General features: G+C 42.6%; 2 protein-coding genes across 8 annotated transcripts in view; both read left to right on the top strand.

Annotated features, from left to right (window-relative positions):
- MXRA7 (matrix remodeling associated 7) overlaps positions 1-8,920 on the top strand; it is a 52,291-nt gene extending 43,371 nt beyond the window's left edge. For 3 of the 4 annotated variants that reach the window (XM_067547622.1, XM_067547624.1, XM_067547623.1), the window contains one exon: positions 1,715-3,456. Coding sequence is in view for 2 of the 4 variants with exons in the window: in XM_067547623.1 (XP_067403724.1) it covers positions 1,715-1,754 (40 nt within the window). In the remaining 2 variants the exon portion in view is untranslated. Of the gene's footprint in view, positions 1-1,714; positions 3,457-7,687 lie in introns of those variants that run through there. The other variant, XM_067547621.1, reaches the window with a different exon arrangement.
- A 3,198-nt stretch (positions 8,921-12,118) lies between these two features.
- Positions 12,119-22,823, top strand: part of ST6GALNAC1 (ST6 N-acetylgalactosaminide alpha-2,6-sialyltransferase 1) — a 45,095-nt gene continuing 34,390 nt past the window's right edge. For 2 of the 4 annotated variants that reach the window (XM_067547617.1, XM_067547614.1), the window contains exons 1-2: positions 18,851-20,488; positions 22,417-22,511. In XM_067547617.1, the coding sequence (XP_067403718.1) occupies positions 20,404-20,488; positions 22,417-22,511 (180 nt within the window). In that variant the 5' untranslated portion in view covers positions 18,851-20,403. Of the gene's footprint in view, positions 14,062-16,140; positions 17,142-17,967; positions 18,147-18,850; positions 20,489-22,416; positions 22,512-22,823 lie in introns of those variants that run through there. The other 2 variants (XM_067547620.1, XM_067547619.1) reach the window with 2 other exon arrangements.

The raw sequence follows: 22,823 nt of genomic DNA, 5'->3' as shown, positions 1-22,823 counted from the left end.
AGTCTGGGTTCTACCTGTCCACAGGAACCCAGAGCAAGATCCTCATTTACGTTACGGTCCCTTTAGCCCATGCTGGCACCTTAAAGAAGGTGTAAATGTGATTTACTCCCACTTTAAAGCCAGACCAGAGTGGTGCAAAGGGAGCCAGTGTAAATGGGGATCTGGGCCATAGGGTTTGCCCTATCAGATCACAACATCTCATCTTGTCTGGAATCCTGCCCCTGGCAGTAGCCAATACCTGAGGCTTTGGATAAACCCCCCTCCTGGGATCTTCCCCACCCACACACTCACAAATTTATACACTTAGCCAGATGGACCTTTCTGGCCGTGGCGAGGAAACTCCTTATTCCCTGAAGCATGACATCTGATTCTCCTTCTCTTCCCAACCATGGTTGGACAATGATGACCTGACTGCCTGCACAGTGAATCCCCCCGAACAATTGTCCCCTCGGAAGGATTTCCTTTATTTGTTCTAAACTGGCCAGCCGCGGAGCTTGCTTGGGCATGGCACAGTAGTAGAGACACCTGCCTGATGCTCAGTGTGCATCTCCAATCTAGAATCTAGCCCATAAACTGGGCTCACTTAACTGTTGGAAGTGTGAGGGCATTTTGCACGGGGAGGTCTGTGCCCTTGCCTGATGCTGAAGACACCACGATACTATAGGTGTGGAGATCTGTTTCAACTGAAATTACGAGCAGAAATACTTCAAGTGGGACTTAGCCTATGAAAGAAGTGGCCGTGCAGCTGAACAGCTGAGGCTTGTTTGGGCTCTTCTGCTTACCTTTGGAAGTTGTTCCTGCCTGCTCCGACAGGCATCCTATAGAAAGTTTGAAAGTGCACTAGAAATGAAGCTAAGCCTTTCCAAGAATGGAGCATTCCTAATGGCTCGAGGCGGAGAGTAGTGGCAGAGCTACTGTGTTCTAGTCCTGGCTTTGCCAATGACTTGATATGAGACCTTGGGAAAATCATTTAGCCTCTCTGCACCTCAGTCTATCCATCTATAAAACGAGTCTAACGAGTCTCCCCTGCCTCAGTGGGATGTGCTGAGCTTTACTGCTCATAAAGCAATTTGAAATCCTCCAATAAAAAGCAAAGTAGTAGTGTTTATGGATTGCCCCCCAGGCCTGCCATGTGACTGTGTCCTGTTTCATACAAAAAGGGGAGGCAGTGCTAGAGCAATATTTTTGTAGGAAGATTTTAGAAAGAACAATCTTTATTCCTTTTGCCTTGCATGCTCACTCCTGCAGCCCATAGCATGAGAACGTTAGAGAAGCAGTCATATATTCATGACAAGGCTTGCTTCCCCCAGTTGGCTTGGTATGAACTGAGGAATATTCAGACAGGCAGGTAATCCAGTTGCTCTGGAATGCTCTGGGCCGACTCATCATAGGAGCAGCCACAGCGCCCAATTTGTAGGTCAGGAGGGTTTGAATTGGATTGGGTTCTAATCTAAGCAAGAAGGTGCGCAGTCATTTGGCTCGCTCTGTTGCATGGGTTTAGACTATCTTGCTGCAATCGATGAAGCAAAAGGCCTCTTACTTTGAGGAACTACAGTCTGCAAATGGCTCTTTGTGATTGAGAAACTTTCTTTGCCTCCCCCTCCAGCACCAAGTCCTTTTCCCTTGCTCGTTACAAAAGTAATTAACAAACCAAACTCAAAAGGTGAAATGACTGAAATGAATTATCTTCTTTTCTCCTTGTTTCTCTTTGCAGACCTGAAGACTATATGAAGTTATCCCTAGCCTCCTCCTAAAGGCTTTTCCCTTGGCATCTTAAAGGCTTGACAGAAATACCAAAACCAACCAAACACAAACAAAAGAAAAAAAATAAATCCCCAAAACTCGGGACTTTCTCCTTGGCTGAAGTTGGGTTCTTCAAAATAACTCCTTGGGATATCAAGGTTGAGGGGAACCGCTCGCTTGGGTCCCTGGACGCAACCATGCTAGAGCCGTGACTGGAGTTGTGTTTGGGGATTCAAGACCTAACATGAGACTGAGACCCCCCCCCCACCCCACCTCCAACAGAACCCAAAGCGGACACCAAAAATTCAGTGAGTCTATCGAGTTGTTAATCACACTCTATCTGCCCTACCCTGAAAGCTGTATTGTTCTTTTAGAGGGAAAGGACAAAGGCCAAATACTATCTTAGATCAACCCCAATGTTATACCAGACTATCCAACCCATTTCCTCCAGGGACCAAACTCATCCTTTAGCTTTGAAAACTACAGCTGAAGATTTAAAACCTTGTGTAGCATTTTTAGAGGGTGGGGTGGCAGGCTCTAGCTGGACTGACTTAATCTTTCTCTGTAATCATTTTCGCAGAGAGCTGATCCTTTAGTTTAGGTAGGAGGAAGACCTGAGAAGTGAGATTGGTTTGTCTTGTAGCTGTACTGTTTGTGGTGAGTTCCCATTTAGGTGCCCAAGCTTTGTTAACAATTGGTAGCGCCTAGATTTACTTTTCCCTGCTTCAGTTCCCAAGAGGAGAGACTTGAGGCGGTAGCCCTGCAATTGAGGGCTCCTTCTGGATTTTGATGGGTTTCTGGGGGTGCCAACAGAGATGTCCCATTCCCTTCTCCACACCACCGTGGTGTTCCAATATCCTTTTCTTTCCGATTCCTTTATGTCACTGTTGCTGGCCTGCCTGCTTTGCCCAAGGCTCAGATCCTCTTCTGAGCCTTGCTATGTACAGGAGGTGAGCTCTACTGGGCATCAGCACCCGCTCCATTGAGATGTGACTTCACACGGGGTCAGGTTGGATTGCAGGAAGTCCTGCCGTGGGAAGAGGATCTTGAGTCCTCTGCTGATATTCCTTCCTGTTCTGCAGCATGACAAGCTTCCATTCATTTGTGTGGAGAGGCTGCCTCTTAGCTAAAGCTTCGAACATATCAAAAACTAGGCTGCTTTTTTTTTTATTCCTACACAGACAATACTTGAAACTATTTCCTCAGTCGTTCTTTGCAGCGCCTGGGTTTGGAGAATGTTTGTCTGTAAAAAGGGCTCATTTAATGAACGGCAGGAGGCTTCAGCTTTAAGGAAGCTGCCCCTCCCAAACCAGTAACTGCTAGCGCAGTAAATGGATTGCTTATGAATCCTAGACACATAAGGACACTCTGCTTCGAGGTACCCACCATTACTGGCCACTCTGTCTCCAACTCATGCTGGCTGGCAGATTCGATGTTCCAAGCGTGTGACTATGCAAAGAATGCCTTATCTACATATATGTTTAAGTTATATGGAAAAGTGTACATCAAGCAAGCAAAGTCTATAGCCAAGCCCAGATTTTGCTAGTGGCAGTGAGTTAAGCTATTTCTTCAACAACAAAAATAGCTCTCTGGGTATTTTTTACTTTTTTTTTTTTTTCATCTGAAGGTGGCTCTTATACACAGGACTGTAATTCTAGTGGCTTGAAACTGTAAATTGCCTTTGTTCAGTCCAATAAACCTTTGAATAGTTTATTTGGATGGGCATTGCGTTGTTTTTACCTTTTGCTTCCCTTACTCCCGTCTTCCACAGATTAAATTACTGCCTTTCTTGTCTAGTTCTGGTTACTTTCTAGGGGTGATTTATAGCAGTACATCTGCTTCACGTATCCTTCACTGCTTTTGCAGGGAATTCTTATTCAAGGGAAAATACCCAATAAGGACTAGGTATTGTATAGAATGTGGAGGAAGAGTCTCTGTCCTTGCTGCAACAAAACAATCATGATGTTTTTACAGGATGTTACTACTGTGGAAAGTAACTATAGAGAAATTGTAAAGTCTTATATTCAACACATTTGCTTCCTGTGTGTGACCATAGTCTGGGCTTTATTGAGAGAGGGCCAGACTGTGTGGTACCCTTAGTCACGCTGAGTGGTATCTTACTCCACAAGTAGTCCCATTGCCTTCAGTGGGAACAGAGTTAGGCCAAAACTATTAAAATCACATCCTGAAATCTTTTTATTTTACTACTGTTGGAGCTAGACGGAGCCAGCAGAGCTGGGAGAGATGAGTTGTGCTCTGTTTGTGCTCCTGCATCATCAGTAGTATTAGTGAGGTCCCAATCTTTGGCCAAGATTTTCAGATGTGATGAGTGATTTTGGGTGTCTCAATTTTTGGGTCGCCAAGACCTTGTACAAGGGCCTGATTTTCAGAGGGTGGGTGCTCCGCACTTTCTGAAAATCAGGTTCATTTACAGTGTCTCAAGTTAGGTACCTCAAATCACTAATTTCTTCTTTTGAAAATCTTGAGTTGGGATTTTTAAAGAGCTAAGGGAATAAGGAATACTATAGACTTTCAACAAGAGTTCAACTGCTTTGAAAATCCTCGTCTTAGCCTATTTGGTCAGTGATGAGTGAAAGCCAACTGGATTTCCAAATTCCAAGCTGGTTGTAAGAATAGCAGTTAGACACACACACACACACACACACACCATCTTTCTACTTGTAAGTGGAACGGATCTGATCTGGAATCATTCAGACAATAAACATGGAGTACGACGATTCCATTTTTACAAGATCACCTTTCATATCACAAATACCCTTTACGTTCAGTTTCACTTTACAATACTGATAACTCTTCTACTTGCCTTCCAAGACTCTCTCCCCCAATAACCTTTGTCTTCCACTCAATGCTATGGAGAATAAGTTCATGGGATGTCAGCTGTCTTTATATTTCTGTTTGTAGATCTGTAACTGATTTTTAGGGTAATTTCTGTCAAAAGGTCAACCAGAATGCATTGATGTTGGGTTGAAACAAAAAAAGCACACTTTGAGACTTTCTGTAACCATTCTAGATTAAAACTGTTGATCACTGAAGGTTGCAATAGTGTTTAAACTTTTTCCCAGTCTATTAAGTTTCTTGGAACAACAAGGAAAAGAACCAGAACTAGTTTTTGTTCCCAGCTGGAATAAGCCTCAAAGATGCCTGTGTAAAGAGAAGAACATATACTGAATTTCTCTGACCTAGAATGGAGATTTGCCCCCTGGAATCCCATGAAGTTCTTAATATTTTAATCAGTAGCTGCTCTGCCTCCCTCCCCTTTTCCTATTCTGAAAAGATCAGTTTAATGTGTTCTCATGCAAATGAGAAAAGTATGTGAGAGATGGGGATTCTTGAGGTTTATAAACTTGAGATTCCATTGTTTCAGCAGGGGTATAAGCTCAGTTCCAAGGCAAGGTTGTACAGAGAAGCTTTCATTTAATAAGAAAATGATCCCAGTGCATTAACAGAATGTATATAGTCTTTAAATGCTACAACCAAATGCATTTTGATTGTATAGAACAAAATAATTGGCAAAATAGCTGCTGCTGTTTGCTAAGCTCTGCTTTTTCAGAATTCTGTTTCCACTGCAGGTGATAGCACCGAAGATAAAGCAGGATGAGAAATGCTGTTTGTCACCATTTCTGATAGGTATTAGTGTTTATCAGTAGGTGTAAGGAAACTGCACAACCCTCCCAGGTTATGCTGGCAGATGGAAAGCTCTTCTGTTCACCTGTGACTATGGCCCGTCTCCTACCATTGATTTTGTTTTTTAATGCAAAATTCCCATTGGGATTGCTGTTGATGGATCAGTGCTGTACTCTGTTGTTTCCCACACAAATTGAACCTGTTTCTGTCTCTAGAGAGAGAAGGTGGGTAAGGTAATATTTTTTTATTGGATCAACTTCTGTTGGTGAAAGAAACAAGCTTTCAAACTACACAGAGCTCTTCTTCAGGTCTTCTCTAGACATCTATATCACTCCCATCACCACAATTTCTAAGCAACTTCCCCCCCCCCCCCCCCAGGTTTTAAGCAGCCATATTCCTAAAACTGTGATTTCACAACAAGAAAAGGTGTATTTCTACATCAAGATAATTATCTTTATGTAAAATCCTAGTGTAGACAAGACACAGGTAATTTTTAACTTCATGTATCTAGTTGAGGTTAGGTGGTGGGATGGGTATAGGATTTTCCTCATCTAGCTATATTAACTTGTCTCCCCTAGGATTCTATGTTGATATCATGATCTTGATGTAAAATCATATTTTATTTCAGTGAAGACCTACCTTAACACAGGCTGAGTTCCAGGCTTCCATCTTCTTGCGCTTGTGAGATTGTCACTTGTAATATTTGCTTCCCAGCTCAACCGACAGAGATTCATTCTATTGGTATTTTAGCCTGAAGTGAAACAAAGTTATCATGCTTTCATTTTCTTTTGCTGCAAACTCTCCCATTGTCAGTTTCAGCTGTGGCAAAAGTTTGAACAAATGAGATGAGTCCCTAGAAATTTTTATTACTAGGATGGGGTGCCAGAATATCTGGCAAAGACGGAAGGGACTTGTCAGAATAGGTTTGGCTATTGAAATGAGAATGAGATACTACTATTATAGGCAGGAGGAATGACTCTGGCAGAAGAAGAGAATCCTGGGAAGGTTGCTTTTGGGACTGCAGAAAGCAAAGGCCACCTACTGTCAGCAGTCTGCTCCAGGGACCAGTGATGCTGATGAGGTAGAGGGGGGTTGAATCTGTGTGGAAATCACCAGATCTGCATTTCTGAGCTGTTGTGGGTCAAGGGACTTTCTTCTCCGGTGAGTAGAAGAGCAGTAAGAGCTTTAAGGTGCATATAATAATAGGAAAGCCTTGTTCCTCCCTTGTTACAGTCATAAGACACCACAGCTCCTTTAGTTCTTATAATCTTATGTAGGAGAGCCAAGGACTGTATGTAATAGATGAGGAACTTGCAGAACTCACAATAGCTTGAGAGACTTGCAGTGAGACTACATCATTCCTGTAATCAGTCCTAGGTAATAATGAAACAGCTCCTCTTTCCCCCTAAAAAAAATATGGATACATATAACAGAATATGGCCATCTGCTAGGTTCAGGGCCAACTCCTGTGTCAAACCAGCATTGGAGGTTGAAATATATTCTACACCCCCTCCCTCTGTGTGCGCACACACATTTGATAATAGATATTTATATGAGCAATATAATCTGTAGTTATGCTTTCTCAGATAAAACTGTTCAACAGACACCAGTCTTCATGCTGCAGGACATAAGCCACCTATTAACCACTTCAGGTTAGAAAGAAAGACAGGAATCTGGGCTAGATGGTCTACTGATCTGACGTGTTACGGCAATTCCTATGTTCCTCTAATGAACGTGCCAGTGCTGAATTTGCTACATGACCATGTATTTTGTGTTTCATAATGAAAGGATGCTCATTACTCAACACTGAAAAGAAACCTAGTAAATCCCAATGCCAAGATTGATTTCTCTCTCTGATCACGCATTTCCCAGTAGCAGACTAAGGGCTTGTATACATGTGGAAGTTAATTTGGTAGTGTTAAAGTAGTATTTACAGTGTAATAACTATTCCAGAATAACTCCGTGTGTGGACATGCCTATTCTGGAATAAGCATGTCTGGAGACAAGTCCTAAGAAAGCTCAAAATAAGGGGGTATATCTGGGAATAAACGTGATTGCTTTGAAGAATTAGTTAACTTGCAGTGTGTGTATATACACACACATGCACGTGGGAGTGGGTATTAAGGAGATGAAGGACTCGGGATCAAATCCTGATCATTTTATATGTGCAGATTTGCTGAAGTCAACAGGACTGTAAAGTGAGCACCATGTGGCTTCGTGTCTCATTTGACTCCATTGTTCCTACTCTCAGTGCCGCGTGGAGAGTGGCTATTTCTCCTTTCACTTTTCTTCTTGACAGGGTTCAGAGAGAGCAGCTGGCTGCCATCTTCAGGCTCATGAAGGAAAACAGTGAGACATTTGGAGCGATGTCTGAAGGAGACATGAAGGAGCAGCTTAAACTTTATGACATGTAGACTTCAGCCACTGCAGTCTACGCTAGGGCCTGCCTGCTGGCTCAGCTCTTATCATTCGAGACCCTGGAGACTGTAGTGCTATGAACACGTCATGAAGTGCATAATCAGTTTAATATTTTGGATGGTTTGCAAAATTGTATAGGCCTCTTTCAAAGACTTGCAATTTCTATCCCTTTTTACTGATTTTCCTAAAGGAGCTATTGCTGTATTTTTGTCTCATGCAGAGACATTTCATCTCTTTCTGGCCAGTGAGTAAGAGCCAGTCCATTCACCACGGTGGAATTTGTAACTGTATTCTGACTATGCTTTGTACATATGCATTTCTTTACTCCAATCTTCCACCACCTTGATGTCTGAAGGAATCAGAGTACAGTAAAACAGCAGCTGCTGCACCCTCGAAGATGGATAAAATGGAAGGTTACTCTTTCAGAGTATGTGTGCACAGCAGCTTCCTGGTATGGATAGATAGACACACACCAGTGTGAGCCAGGGTGGCACAGGCAGCAGCTTGGGCTAGCCACCCAAGTGTAATCATGCTCAACCACCAGTGTACGTACGTGGGCGGCTAGTCTGAGCCAGTGCCCATGCTACCACGGCCACGCTGCTATTTTGGTGCACTAGCTCACGCAGAGCTAGCATGTCTGTCTACCGATGGGGGAAGCATGTCTTCCCAGATGCAGTGTAGACATACACTTAGTCAGGATCATGCCCATCGATTATTCAGACAATATGGGGCTGATGGCAGATGATTCACAGAGGTGTTTGGCTGGAAGCCAGTGATTCTGAAGGAGGATAAAGCTACCAGGCACAGTATGTGAATAACTTCTTTAAGTGCATCTTTGCTGTCATCCTATCATTCCAGATCTTATATTTAGAAGGGTAATCAAGTATCTGCTTATGGGTATGTTTTGCATCTGTAATCACCATCGAAACCTACCTGGAACTGAATGTTCATGAATCTTTCAGGCAAATAACTTTTCCATTCCAGTTTAAAAAGTGTCATGCCCCTCAAATTTTGCTTCTCAATAAAAGTGTGGGGCAACTTCTGTTTTTCTCATCACATAATGCAGAAGCAGAAAAGGCCACGTTTCTTAGAAATTTTGAGTGGAAGCAAGACTGTGGTCATCTTTGAAACTGATCTTTGGTCAGAGGAAAGAGGATGGGAAGCACAGTGAGAAACTGATTTGCATTTGATTTACATCTGAGAAACTGATTTATGTCATAGCCCTTTGTGAGAGAGCGCAGGGTTTAGATATAGTTAAAGTAGGTTGCAGTTGTAGGTAAGGGATGGGGATCAGGTGAGGTGGTGTAGCTGATGGTGGAGGAGAAAGGGTAGAATATCCAAAGTTTGGGGATACTGTTCCTTGGATGAATAATGGGCTTGTGATGTAATTTTCAGTATGGATCCTAGCCATGGTCCTAGGCCCCACATAAGGAACAGAGCACACATCAAGAACACTCATCAAATGAGGTTGTCGGTCCTGCTGCTGGGTGCCCAGCCATGCTCTGACAAGAGTGAAAAGCCACCAGCATAGATGCCAGCAGGCATGAATACCTCTTGCAGATCGTAAACTCTTTGGGGGCAGAAACTGTCTTTTTGTTCTGTGTTTGTGCAGCACCTAGCACAATGGGGCCTGGTCTATGATTCAAACTTCTAGGCACTATCATAATACAAATAATAATAATAATAATTAATAAGGGGGCATCAGCATCAAGAGGGGCAGAATTAGACAGTTCACTCACAGTCTGGTTCCCAATCCCACTGTTTATTAAATAAGTAGCCAAATCTAATGCATTAGTTCTTAGATTAGGGGTCTGGTCCAGTTTCTTGTATTTTTAAGGGCATTTTTCTTCCTCCTCCATAACCTAGCCTTTCAAAACAAGTCAAGATGGTTGCTCCTGATCCTCTTGAGTGCATAAGCTCTGCCAATCAGGTAGCCTGAAAAAATACCATGTAACATCAACCAGGTAACAAAACCCTCTGGTAAACACACTACCAAAAGATGCACTGAAATTATCAAGCGGAATTACCATGCCCAACTTGGATTAAATGTGCCCTGATGTGGGAAACTGCATTTCGTGGAAGCACTGTGAACTCACAAAAAAGGGCATGTTTCAAATGTGTTTTATTTCATGATAAGTATTTTGAACGGTTCTGACCAGCTGTTAGCACTTTTAGTTCATCAATAATATTGTAGTGCACTCCATATATTCTGTATGCACCAGTTTCTCTCACTTCTTTTATGAAATCCTTTAAATCCCTTGATTTCAGGGAAGATTTCTCAGTTTATGCTAGTGCTGATATCACCCAACTTCCATTTATCTTTTTCAGCCCCATTCTAAGGAATAATTGAGTTAAAAATTAAAATTTCTTTACACTAGCCCTTTGGGTTTGAGAAACCATCTCACTAGCTGAACACTTCTTCACCATGTATAGTCCATAACATAATAAGAGAGAACTTTTTAAAAAACATCTTGCTTTCTAATTTTTTTCACTTGGATGGAGGACTTTCCTGCAGGCATATTTACTATGAGATCATGCTAGCTTTACCATGAAATCATGGTTTAATTTGATTTTCATGTCTGAAAATTACCTCTTTTTAAATTATATTATTGGGGAAATAAGTAAGCCAGAGAAGTTGCTTGATGTGAAAAATCAAGCAGGCTAATAACTTGCTTTGCATATGCAGTAATTTCTTTGTCAAATGATTTGTACATGAAGAAAAAATATATTAAATAATCTCTGATACAGATATGTATCTTCTCCAGAGTTTGTGCCTGTTCTAATTTTCACTGAAACCAATAAGGTGTCTCGCTATTTACTTTAATGGAAGTGGGAGATGACCCTTAGTCTTTGTCTCCTGTAGTTTCAGGATTATTCCCTCAGCTTTTTTGTTTTTTCCTTTACATTTGGGCTGCTTCTACCTCTGTCTGATATTAGTTTGTCTTGTAGAATAGAAACACAGTCACTTTGTGTGCAAGAGTTTGAAGGTACAAAAACTTTGGGGAAATCCCCTTCTTTAATAACCTGACTACAAGTTTCTTCTCCACTTCTGATCCACCAATAAGGGCTTGTCTACACTTGAAAATTTACCAGCCTTACTATACTGGTATAATTATACCACTGTAGTGATACTGCTATAATTCCCCATGTAGACAGTCTTATTAGGAATAAAAGTAGCCTTTTTCTCCTAAACTAAACCAAAAAAATGGCCACTGTTATTCAGAATAACACTGGCCATTTTTTTTTTGGTTTAGTTTAGGAGAAAAAGGCTACTGTTATTCCTAATGATACTGAATAACAGTGTCCCCACAGGGAGCTATATAAATATAGCAGTATAATTATATCAGTATAGTAATGCTGGTAAATTTTCCTGCTGGGCAAGCCCTAAAATCCAGAGATGGGATTTCAAGGGAAGGCAGTTCCCACTTGACAGGTTGTGGTTCAATATTGCAATTTTTTCTTTTTAAATCTACAGGCCACCTTTAATTTGGATATTACTGATTAAATGTATCTGAGGCACATTGAAGGAAACTGTTCATTTAAATTTTAAAAAGGACCAACAGTCCACTATAGCAGCCACTTTAAATAGCGTGCCCCCATTCTTTTTTAATTCCTTAAACATTTATATGAGTTTTTCCGCTCTAGTGTTGATGTCTATATGAGATTTTCAGCAAGGAAAATGCTGATTCATTGATCTGGTTTTATACTGAGACACTACAAACTCTTTGGTTATGTTTGTACAGCACCTAGCACAGTAGGAACCTGATCCACAGCTGAGGTTTCTGGCTATTGCCACCATATAAATTATGAATGACAATAATGTTCAGGGAAAGCAGCAACTGGTTGTACTCCGGGCGATGGCAAACACACGATTAAACCTGGAACCTGCTCCAGAGCGGCAGCCAGACACAGGGCGCTGCCATGGGAACCCGAGCTAAGACCCTGTATGGCTGCCATGGGAACAGAGACCTGTCCTGTCACCATAGTAACGCCAACCTAAGCCTATGTGTCGCGCCATGGGAACAGAGACCCTGGCCTGTCACCATGGCAACCCGACTTGTAAGCGTCTGGGCGCCGCAACACCTCCCAAGCTGTGGGGAGATGCCGTCGGCGGCGGCATCCACGGGCGAGGATCGAGGGCACGCCCACCACTTCCAGGGTGTGACGGCCCCCCCACTCCCCAACTAAACTGTGACTTTGGCTTGAACTGTCCCTGGCAGGCTGCCGTAATCAGCCCACGGACCCGGCTAAAACAAGTACTCCGCATGCGCGTTCGCACCACCCCGATGAAAAATATGCTCGGTGCGTCTCCCGCCTCAAGAAGCGGCTGGAAAAAAAAACCCACCAAAGTTATTCGCGTGAGCCGTTTTAAGAGCCGCCCTAAAGCGCGCTCTGCGCGTGGGCGGCGGGGGAAAATGCTCGTATTCTGCGCATGCGTGACGGCCGGACGATCCCGAGATCTTACCGCTCTAAACTTCATACGTGACATGCGCAGGTTGAAGGGGAGCCGGGATGGACGTATGGGGGAACTCATTGTGCGCATGCGCAGTGGCAACATGGTGTGCACTGGGCTGGGGCTGGACCTGTGCAAACCGTGGCTGCTGCTGTGTAGAGCCGAGCCAGGTAAGTAGGCGGTTGGCGCGGCCCCGCCCCGCCCCCAGCCTCTCTCCAAAGGGGAGCGTTTCTTGTCTTCGTTGGTTTCTGTGTCTTCGCTCCTCTCCCCGCCCCCCCCCCCGGCCCCGCGTGTCCCGTCTTCGCGGGGGGCAGCCCGGGAAGAGCGGCGGGGTGTGAGGGGTGCCTGTGGCGTTAGCGGGCGCGGGGCTCTGGCAGTGCGGGCGGGCAGGGCAGCCGGCCCGCGGGTGGGAGACCAGGAATTCACGCAGACGACGCCGGGCTGTTCGGTCACCATGGGTGCTCGGAGCTGGCGGTGGGCCAGAAAATCAGCTGCGTGGCCTAGGGAGTGTAACGGTCCGAGCAGCCTCCAGCCCCGCCTCAAGACCCATGGCCAGCCCCGTGAGCGTTGCGTGGGCAAGGCAGGTGTGCCGGTAGGAGCGGGGCGAGTTGACACTCCGAGCCTAGCAGGGAAGGATGTTTGAGGGCAGCTGGGGGCGGTTTCAAGTCTCTGTCTATTAAGGAAACCGGCCTGCTCATCATGGGCGTGGTTTTTACTCTCTCCTTGTTTTCAGGAAGACATCACCCTTATTTATATTGGATATTTATAGTTTTCAGTCAGCTGGACCGGTTTTACTGGGGTGATGGAGTATAGACCTTATAGGGTCCGTACAATGACTAACTCTGTGGTATTTTATTTTTAGGAGGTGGTAACTTTATGCGAGCCGAACCAAAGGAATTACAGATTTGTGGCCATTGTGTGATTTTGGTGACAAAGAGGAGGGCAGGCACTCATCCACATGGGCTGCAGCTGGGTTTCCCAAGTTCAAGTGCAGTTTTGTATTGGCATGGCATACAGACAATGCTGTGGGATCAGCTCTTGCCTCTTCTTCATGACGTTTATCTCAGATCTTTTCTGTCAATTATAGTATTTCACCTTGGGGAAAACGATCTGGTGCAACACACCAGTATGTGTCTCATTGTCAAAATGAAAAATGACTTGGGCATCCTTAGAAGGGCCTTCCCTGATGCCCATATAATTTGTTCTTCTCTATTGCTAAGGCGTTTTTGGAAAGGAGCTGAAAAACCAGTGAATATAGAAAAGGCACAGAAGGGGATTAACAGGGAAATGTCCCATTATTGCAGTGAAAATGGCATAGTATTTTTGCAACATGTTTTAATCACAGTACGCCAGATATGTTCCTGCCTGATGTAGATGATCTGTCTGATGTAGGATTTGATGTTTTTTAAGCAGATTTGAAAGGGGCCCTGCATTCCTGCCTGGGCTTTGGTAAAGGCTAATCAGCTTTTGTCTGGGGAAATTAATTTTTCAGAGCTATCCCATTTGTGCACGGGAGTCTAGGTTTTTGGGGGCAGGGAGGGGAGATGGTCATGCTAGTTGAAAGTTAAAGCTTTGCTGCTTGAAACTGGCAGGAAGGAACATTCTGCAGTTGCCTGCACATCTCATTGTACTTGGCAAGTTGTAGATGTGGAGGAAATTGGGTTGGAAGCCCAAACCCACCTCATGGAGTTTCACAGGCCTGTCAGGTTTATGCTCAGGAGACTGTGGTAACTGTGGAATTACCGACCCCCTACCGCCATCAAGAGGGGAGACTGAACAAATAACCTCATGAGCAAGTTAAGGTATATTAATTGTGTTAATTATATTGTTCATTTTGATCCCTCATAGCAGTATTCTTCTAGATGATAAACTGTGATGCAGGATTTATGAATGTGAGATGGCTTGTTCACATGTTTCCAGTTTAAATTAGGTGTGTGTGGAATAAACCTTGCATTAATTAGAAGTTTGTAAATAAACACGTGCACACACCATAACACATTTAAAATGTAAGAGGCTAGCATGATATGCATTCTCTTATTCTTTGGTGTAATAGACTTATTGTTGGAAAGTTTTATGGAAATTAGGACTATGACTAAACAGACTGTTTCCACACACCTAATAGTGTTAGTATTCATAGAAATATAGGGCTAGAGGTAACCTCAAGAGGTCATCAACTCCAGCCCTTTGCTCTGAAGCAGGACCAAGTAAACCTAAACTGTCCCTGTGTTTTTTAAAAACCTTTAATGATGGGAATTCCAGAATCTCCCTTGAAAGCCTATTCCAGTGCTTAGCTATCCTGATAATTAGAAAGTTTTTCCTAATATCTAACAAAGTGCTACGCAAGTAAAACTTAATTCTTTTGATTTATAAACAAGTCAAATAACAAGTTTGTGTTACTCTTATGAACTGCTGTATTCTTTTCTATTTATGAACGAGTCTTGTATTCTTATCTCGTAAGTTGCACTTTCCCACAGATATATAGCAGCAGTTTATGTTGAGTACTTGCATTTACTTAGGAAAGACAAGTATCTTATTGTTTTCAGTGTCTGTAATAATACTTAAACTTACATAGAGCCTTTATCCGTAGATTTCAAAGTACTTTGCAGACTTGGGTAAGTATCAGTAATGTAAAGAAAAGAGAAGGGAAAATTGGAACATAATTATTAGTGCATATATGTGTATGTGAATGTATCATTTTTGTCTGGTTGTTGCTGACAATTTAATAGTTGATATGAAAATAAATATGTTCAGAGTTTTGGCTTTGTTGCTGTATTCTATTTTTCTGGAAACTACATAGTGAACCCAGGTTGTCCTATAGTCCTTGTCCATGCAACGATTACTTATAGGATACTAAATATGGGTATGCCATGCCCTCGGTGAGGAACTGTGACATTACCCAGTGTACAATGTGGACAGCTGTGTCTCCTCAAATCTCCAACCTGGCGTGTCCTTTGCACTGCTTTGCTGTGAGAACAACCACTCCTGGTCTTTCTCACACACAGCCTCTAGCATGCAAAATCACTCCCAGGTGAATTACACAAATCCTCTGGCCAGTCACTCATGAATTGGCAACACCAACAATCAAGTCCCAGACTTATCGAGAAATTGTTTACTGGACAATGCAAACTCATATAAAGTCTGTCATTTCATCAAAGGAAAACACTTGTTATCTCAAGTGGAGGTTCCCAAATACTTGAATCCAAATACAAACTGGTTTAGATAAAACAAGTTTATTAACTATAGAATGATAGATTTTAAGTGATTTCAAGTAATGAATCATAAACTTCAGAATTGGTTACCAAGAAAATAAAAAGAAAACTCAAACTAATACCTACCTTAGCGAACTAAATAGATTAAAAGCACAGGTTTTTCTCACCGCATACCCTTTGCAGTCTTTTATTGGCTGGAAGCATCTAAACCAGGACTCCTCCCTCAGTTCAGTATTTCTTCAGGCATTGTTGCTGCCATGAGCAGAGAGGAATGGTAATTTGTGTTGTGTATGTTCTCTATTCTTGTACCTTTCTCTCCCTTGAGAGTCATCTCCAGCTGGGGTTCAGATGACAGCCAGTCTGTTTACATGGGAATCCCCAGCTGTTTTCCACTGCTAATATGTAAATTTTTCTTATTTACACCCTTCCTGCCAAAGAATGGCTTCTTAACTAGGTGATAGTCTACGTGACTTTGTTGACACCTGGCTGGTTTGTCTTTTGTTTTCCGAGGAACTGATTGGTGCCTGCTTTTTCTAAACTTGGAGCATGTTACAGCAGTGTTATACAGTAGAATCTTATAACTTTACATACAATGTTGATACATACATTTTACCAGGACAGTAATGTTCAGCAGATTGAGTTTTAAAGTGATACCTCACAAGGCATACTTGGTACAAAATATATCATGGTCTTGTAAAAAGGATGGACTTAGGGGTACGGTCTGTCACAGGGTCACTGCATATACAGAACCTGATCCAAAGCCCATTGAAATTAGTGGAGTTTGACTTCAGTGGGCTTTGGCTCAGGCCCACAATCAAGTAAAACTGTTTATGAGATGGCCATTGGCTAAACGGTTATCTCTTCTTCCTCCTCTTATGTCAATGTAGTCTTCATGATAGCCTTGGAAAACGCTTGGACTGACAACTCTGGAAACAGCTTCTCTCTACAGAAAGATACATTTGGAGCAATGAAAGGTGTCCCATGTCACCCCCACCAACATTCCTTGTTGGACAGCATACTGGAATGAGGACTGGACAAATGTCATCCAAGACAACAGAAGGCGGCAACTTTATTTTGATGTTTACAATTACAGAATGTACATATCCCTGCCCTCATAATAACTGTACTATAAATCTGGAGTTAGTCCTGGTAGATTAAGGGGCAGACTGTGCTATGGTGATCTTCTGCTGGGTGGAGCCAAAGGAGTGCTGTCAGAGAATCATGACTGGCTCGCTGATTTTCTCCCCCAATCCTGATGCAAGTTAGAACAGCTCTTAGGCCAGGGACTGCTGGAGTGTTACCCATTTGGGAATCTCCCTTTCCCTGAAAGAGATGTTTCCTTTGCACTAGGGCCTGCAAAGAGGGAGCTCTTTACATATTGAGCATTCTCCCACATGGGGATTTGGCAGCAAGGGACTTGTGTGGATTTGTACTGCCTGAGTGCAAAGATACTGTGCAAAGACGGAGGTCAGGAGCAGTGAGTCTGCCCCTAAAACTTGAAAGGGTCTTAGTACAATCAAGCTGTCAAAGCTATGGCCCACTGGTCATAAATTGTATAAAATGATATGTTGCGATAACTCTAGACACTCTCAACTTGCCTTATCAGTTTGATCAAACTACCAATACTCAACTCCAACTCTGCCTGTTAGAGGAGAATGCAGCTAGATCAGAAGGTAAGAAATAGCCAGAACAACAGACTGTTTGGCATTTTGTTTGGCTGCTATCTGAAATTAATATTTAAGAGTGCCTCAAGCAATGGGTGGAGATTGGGGTGATGAAGTTTGAACTAACCTCTGCTAAATGCATTTTATCAGAACAAAATAGCTTGTGGCATGGAAAAAAGTCATAAAGAACTCAGGTTCGTCCTATTGCAGGATTTTTATTTATTTATTTTTAAGGGAATATTCTTTCGATAAAATCACGTGTTTGAAAGCCTAGAACCAGAAAACTTTGAACTGTGGGAATGCACACCTGTGGCCACTCAAGCAACCTTAATGCTACCCCTGTACCCTGCCAACTTTCCGTCATCTCCAGCTGTTCTTAAAGAGTAAGATGGACACCTTTTAATGCAGGGCTTTAAAATGAAGGTGGTTTTGGTAAGGACTTTAAATTCACAGCCTGTGGCTGCAGACATCTTAAATCTGCTCCTGTCTGCCTGTGGGCTTGAGGAGCTGTGGCGTGTGTGGGTTTGGTTTTGTACAAATTTATCCAATATGAAGGTGTGATCTGCATCACACTGGCTCATGTAAGCTACCTAATTTTTTAGTCTAGCATTCATAGTTCCAGGTACGGTAATTGTCTATGCTAAGGGTTGAAGTAAGGCGCTCTTTGGGGCCTTGGTAATTTTCTGAATATGATCCATTTTCAGTGCAGAGATGCAGTAGTGTGCTCTGCTGGCATGGCCTCAAAGACAGCAGAAGCCATTGTAGATGTAGCCATGTGGCTTTCTTTCAGTCCTAGACTGGCATTTGAGCGCTCAATGTAGCTTTGTTCCTTTAGGCTGCACCCCTGTGTTTCCTGCCCGCTGCCTTCCCTCTCACTGTGGCCGTCTGCATTGGAGTCATGTCTTTGCAAACAGCATCTAAGCCATAAGGTATGGCGATGCATTTTGAATAACTTCCACCAAGAAGTTCCTCAGGACTAATCAAAGGCAGCAGTTCTCATTAAGATACTACAAGGTAAAACAATAAGGAGTTCCTAGGCCAACCCATTGGGGAGTTATGATGAGCTAAAATAAGTTCAAGAAGTCGGATCACTTTTTAAAAAAATTTAAACCCTCATATTTCCTAAACTCCATATCCAGTTTTACTCTTTATTTTCTAGGGTCCTAAGATCACAATCTGTAAAAATGTTCTCAGTCAAAATCAGATCACAGGTAATAAATTTGCCATACTATAGTAATCAGTGTTGTGTACTGTAAGTTATAGCAGTTTTAATCAGTTACTTCACTCTAATTAGGTCTCTAACCAATCCTTTTCTTAATAATCAATGAGATTAGGAAATATGTAATCATTGCTCTAAACAACACTGTTGGTAATCAGACATTAACAAGAGAATGCATGCTGAATGTAGCTTGCAAGTTGCAAAAGCAGCACTTATTTTTTCGCCAGTATTAAAGAAATGATCATCAGTGCCAAAGAATCATGTATTGACAAGGCAGAAGGAATGTATCAGGACTGAAAGGACAAAAAGGCTTTTCAGTTGCTGCAATGTTAAGGTTATAAAATTATCTATCTAGTTTTTTAGAGGGGGCTGCCCATCACTGTAGTGTCTGAACACTGCAGTCTTGGGAAAAATATTAGGACTGGTATTTACCTTTTTTTGTTTTGTTTTTATCAACTATTTGGATTTAGTTTCTTCCCTCAAAGATAAGACTTATATAGATTTTGACTGATTTTGTGGATATGATCTCTTGTGTAAGTCCTCTCTAAATGTCAAATGGAGGAGCCAAGTTATTGGCTCCTGGGCATGTGCACTTTTCCAGATGACATTTGTGGAAACGAATTTACAAAGTTCAAGGTAAGTCCTAGTTATAGGAATGCTTTTTTTCCAGCAAAGTATCATGTATCACAAACTCTGAATCCCTGAGTGTTCCCCAGAAACCAAATGCTAAGGTTGCAGGTTGAGCTGAACATATAGTGTAAGGCACAATATGGAGTTGCTATTTGAATAAAAATGTCAGCTGCTGAGAAAACAGATTAAATTTTGGCAATTATGAAGTTGGCATAGCAGAAATTCAGAAAGATTCTGAGAACTAGAATGTCAGTAAAGAGGAGACTAATCTGTATAGGAGAAGATTGAAGGGTGGCACCATATGTCATGTTTACAGTATGAATGATCTCCAAAGTGTCAAGTACAATTTGGGCTGCATGCACAGAGACAAGTCAAAAAGCAGGAGGTAACATTCTCTTACACATCTCCAGTGCAGCTGCACCTGGAAATAACCCTTTCGTTTTTAGACAGCTCATAACCAGCAAGCTAGTTGGAGTTCAGAGAAGGACACTACAAATGATTAAGGTGTGGGGGTGTGACTTAGAAAGATTAAAACAGGTAAATGTGTCTAGCTTTCACAAATGATAGGTGACGTGAGTTAACAAATGTTTGAGATGAGTTTTAGTGTGGTGCACAAGGATAGAACTAAGAAGTTGACAGGGAAACTCAGAATTGTAGGAAAAAAATTCTTGATCATGAGATGCTTTGGGTTATGGAATAGTTTTGTAAGGGAAAAGGTGGAAGAACTAACCCTTAAGACTAGGCAGGGGAGAGCACTAGAACATATACTGTAGGGAACAATGTGAGATTGGCAAAGGGACTACAGGCATATTCTACTGGGTCTTTTCCACCTTTGCTGTCTGACATTGATGTATTTAGGGTTGTGTGTTGTGAAACGGGGGGGGGAACGTATATTTGCTTTAATTTACTGTAGTCCAAAATGAAGTGTGCTCAATCTTGTCTTCTGCACTTGGTGTTTGTATCCAAGCCCCTGTGCCAAATATTTCAAATAGTCGTGAAGACGCAAGTTTAATCTCTGAGAACTTTATAGTCACTCACAGTGAAGCCTTTTAAATAAAAAAACTCGTCTAAATAAAATCTAGAGGAAACTTAGTTTGTATCTGCTATGGACTTAACATAGCAGCTTTGTGAAAGCTGTTCATTAAGAAGCCTAATATTTATAGGGCCTGATTTCAGAGGTGGTGAGTATCCACACCACCATTGGAAGTCACTGGGAGTTGTAGGTGCTTGGAGCGTCCGAAAACCAGGTGTGTATTGACTTAGAAATATTAAATGCTTCCACTGAAATACAGTCGTCGTCTGGACTCCCAGTTTTTTAAAACTTTGAAAGGCAGACCAGGGACTGCAGCTTGTATGTTTGTTTAGTGCCAAGCACAATTGGGCCCGACTTGGTTGTGATCATTAAGCATTACCATAATGTAAATGTTAAACTTCCAGGTGAGAAGGATGGGTGACAATACAGAGAGCCCTGCAAGCTGGAAAATCTGGGACATCTCTCTTCCAACAGGTAAAATGGAATCCTGTCCTTTCCATGTGCTTTTCTCCCCCTAGTAATAGATTGGGAAGGTGGCTGTTGAACTGTTTTATGTGTAGTAAAAGGAAATGGAAGTGTCACCTGTTTCAGATTTGCAATGCTCCTGGTTACTGGTGCTTGTTAACTACCAAACTGTATTGAAAATGGCAAAAATAAACCAAGAAAAGATAAATATCTTGTATTCAGTCCGTCTGTCTTCTCCTTATTTCCATCTCCAAAGAGGCAGCTAAACATGATAAAAACAACCTGCACTTTCTGTTGGCAGCAGCCTGTTAATTTTCTTGGCTGTGACTGGTTTTTATATAGTAGACCAAACTACTGGGGACATTAGGAAGGGAAGACGTGAAGAAGCCAATCACTTCCTCTCTGGAAGAACCGATAGGATCTCACTACAGCCCCCAACCTGGCAGCGCTGACTGGGGGAGGGGGGCGGGACATGTTGCTAAGATTTGATATATGTTGCAGCACCATGAGAGATGAGCAAGTAATGCACAGATGTGTTTTGCATTGCGCTGTTAAGAAGTTCGGGGGGGTAAGTGCAAAAGTCATCCTGAAGGTGGCAGCAAGGGATCGTGACATCCTTGTTTAGAAGGCAGTGACTTCATTCACTTCTGTCTTATTAAAAATGGAAAGAGTCTGTCAGAGAGCACTCTTCCTCTGGATGGATCTTAAAGTATTTTGGTAGGTTGCCTGCATCTGCAGCTTGGAAGGTGGAGCTATTCAGCAGCACACAGCAATGCTATCCTGACTTTTAGGAGAGAAAGCAAAAAATACAGTGTCCAGATGCAGCTGCAGCATGAGCCATTTCTGCTTCTCTAGCCCTGACTATTTCCCAGTTGCTGGAACTATTGCTAATAGCCAAACTGGAATTTGGTCAGGGCATTACTTCAGGAAAAAAATGCTCTGAGTTTGTGACCACAAGTGGTCACGGTCTTGATTAAACAGCTCATCCTGGAGCTGGTACTTCTAGTAGGTTAGTGCCTCCCACCATTATGCTAGATAGAGCACTGATTTAGTACTTACTCAGGGTAGAGTGCCACAGATTGCATCACCAGCACTGCTTCTCTCAGCATGTTGGGTTTTTCTTGAAGGTCTCCCCTGCAAATATCAGCCAGACCTGACTCTAGCTTATGAGGTCTGACGAAACAGTGAGTAGGTATGGCTGCAAAGGATAACAGGAGGTGTGAAGGTTGCATCTGTCCAGGATTTGAAGATAGGCTGGTGGTGTTGAGTGGTTCCTCCCTTATTTATGTGGGATGGTTCCTCGCTTCAGTGACTTCAATGGGCATATTGGGGAGTAAAGCCCTGTTCAAGATGAAAAAAGGGATCGGAGTCTGTCCTTCTCCTTCGGTTCTCACCTTATGCATAAGGCTCTCAGACTCAATGGAAGAGTTCCCTGCTGGAACGTTTTAACACATGCCTTCTAACTTTCTGCCTGTTACCTAAGCCTGAATCACTTGTAGCTGACAAATGTGTATTGAAAAATATACATCCTCCTTTACATGCCTTTTTTGAAAATCTGGCCATTCAAATGTGAATGAATCTGGGACTCCTGCATGTAACAACATTTCCAGCCACAGAAAGGATATTTCCAGCAGAGAGGGAAATGTCACAACCCAACAGTTCCCGGTGACAGTTACAAATTTCAGAGAGGGAATTGATTTATTATGGAGATGAATGATAAAGGGAAGAGCAGGACTGCCTGGGAATACTGGATGTGCATGTGTTTTTGCTGTTACTCACAAGTGGTGGAATGATTGTTTGGCTTAGTTTAAAGACTTCTAAAAAAATCTCTCTGCTCAGCCAAGGCTGTTTTATGCGGGTTGGGTGTGAGTTCTGGAAACTGCTGAGATGTGCTGCCTGTGGTGGCAAAATAACTATGCACTTGTTTCTCTCCACAGCAGATCATTGGATTTCCTGCCAGCCTTGGTTGGTTGGTTATTCTTACACAGATTATCTCGCCGCCGCCACCATGCCCTTGCACTTTGAAGCGGATGTGAGTTGGCTTTATTGTTTTATGGTATGATGTGCAGATATGATCCTGTTGAGTGAAGTGCACAGATGTTCCGCCTGACAGTAACAGCGTGAGCCATGGAGAGCTGATGAGAAATATCTGCATGCAGTAGAACTGGTTGGGGGGAATTTTCCCCTTCTACTGAAAATTTTGACAATGTGTGTGAAGGGGGGGAAAGGAAGAGAATGGAAGCGTAAGACACCCAAACTGCAACTTCCGTGGGATGTTGTAGTGCTATTTTGAATCAAAACATTTTGATGAGATATTTAAATATTCTACAGAAATCAGACACTT

The sequence above is a fragment of the Emydura macquarii genome, unplaced genomic scaffold (assembly GCF_026122565.2).
Source record: "Emydura macquarii macquarii isolate MOO-44397 ecotype Brisbane River unplaced genomic scaffold, CSIRO-AGI_Emac_v2 contig_1230, whole genome shotgun sequence".
NCBI classification, from domain to species: Eukaryota; Metazoa; Chordata; order Testudines; family Chelidae; genus Emydura; species Emydura macquarii.
Note: the sequence above shows the minus strand (reverse complement) of the source record. Positions and strands in the feature narration are given on the sequence as shown.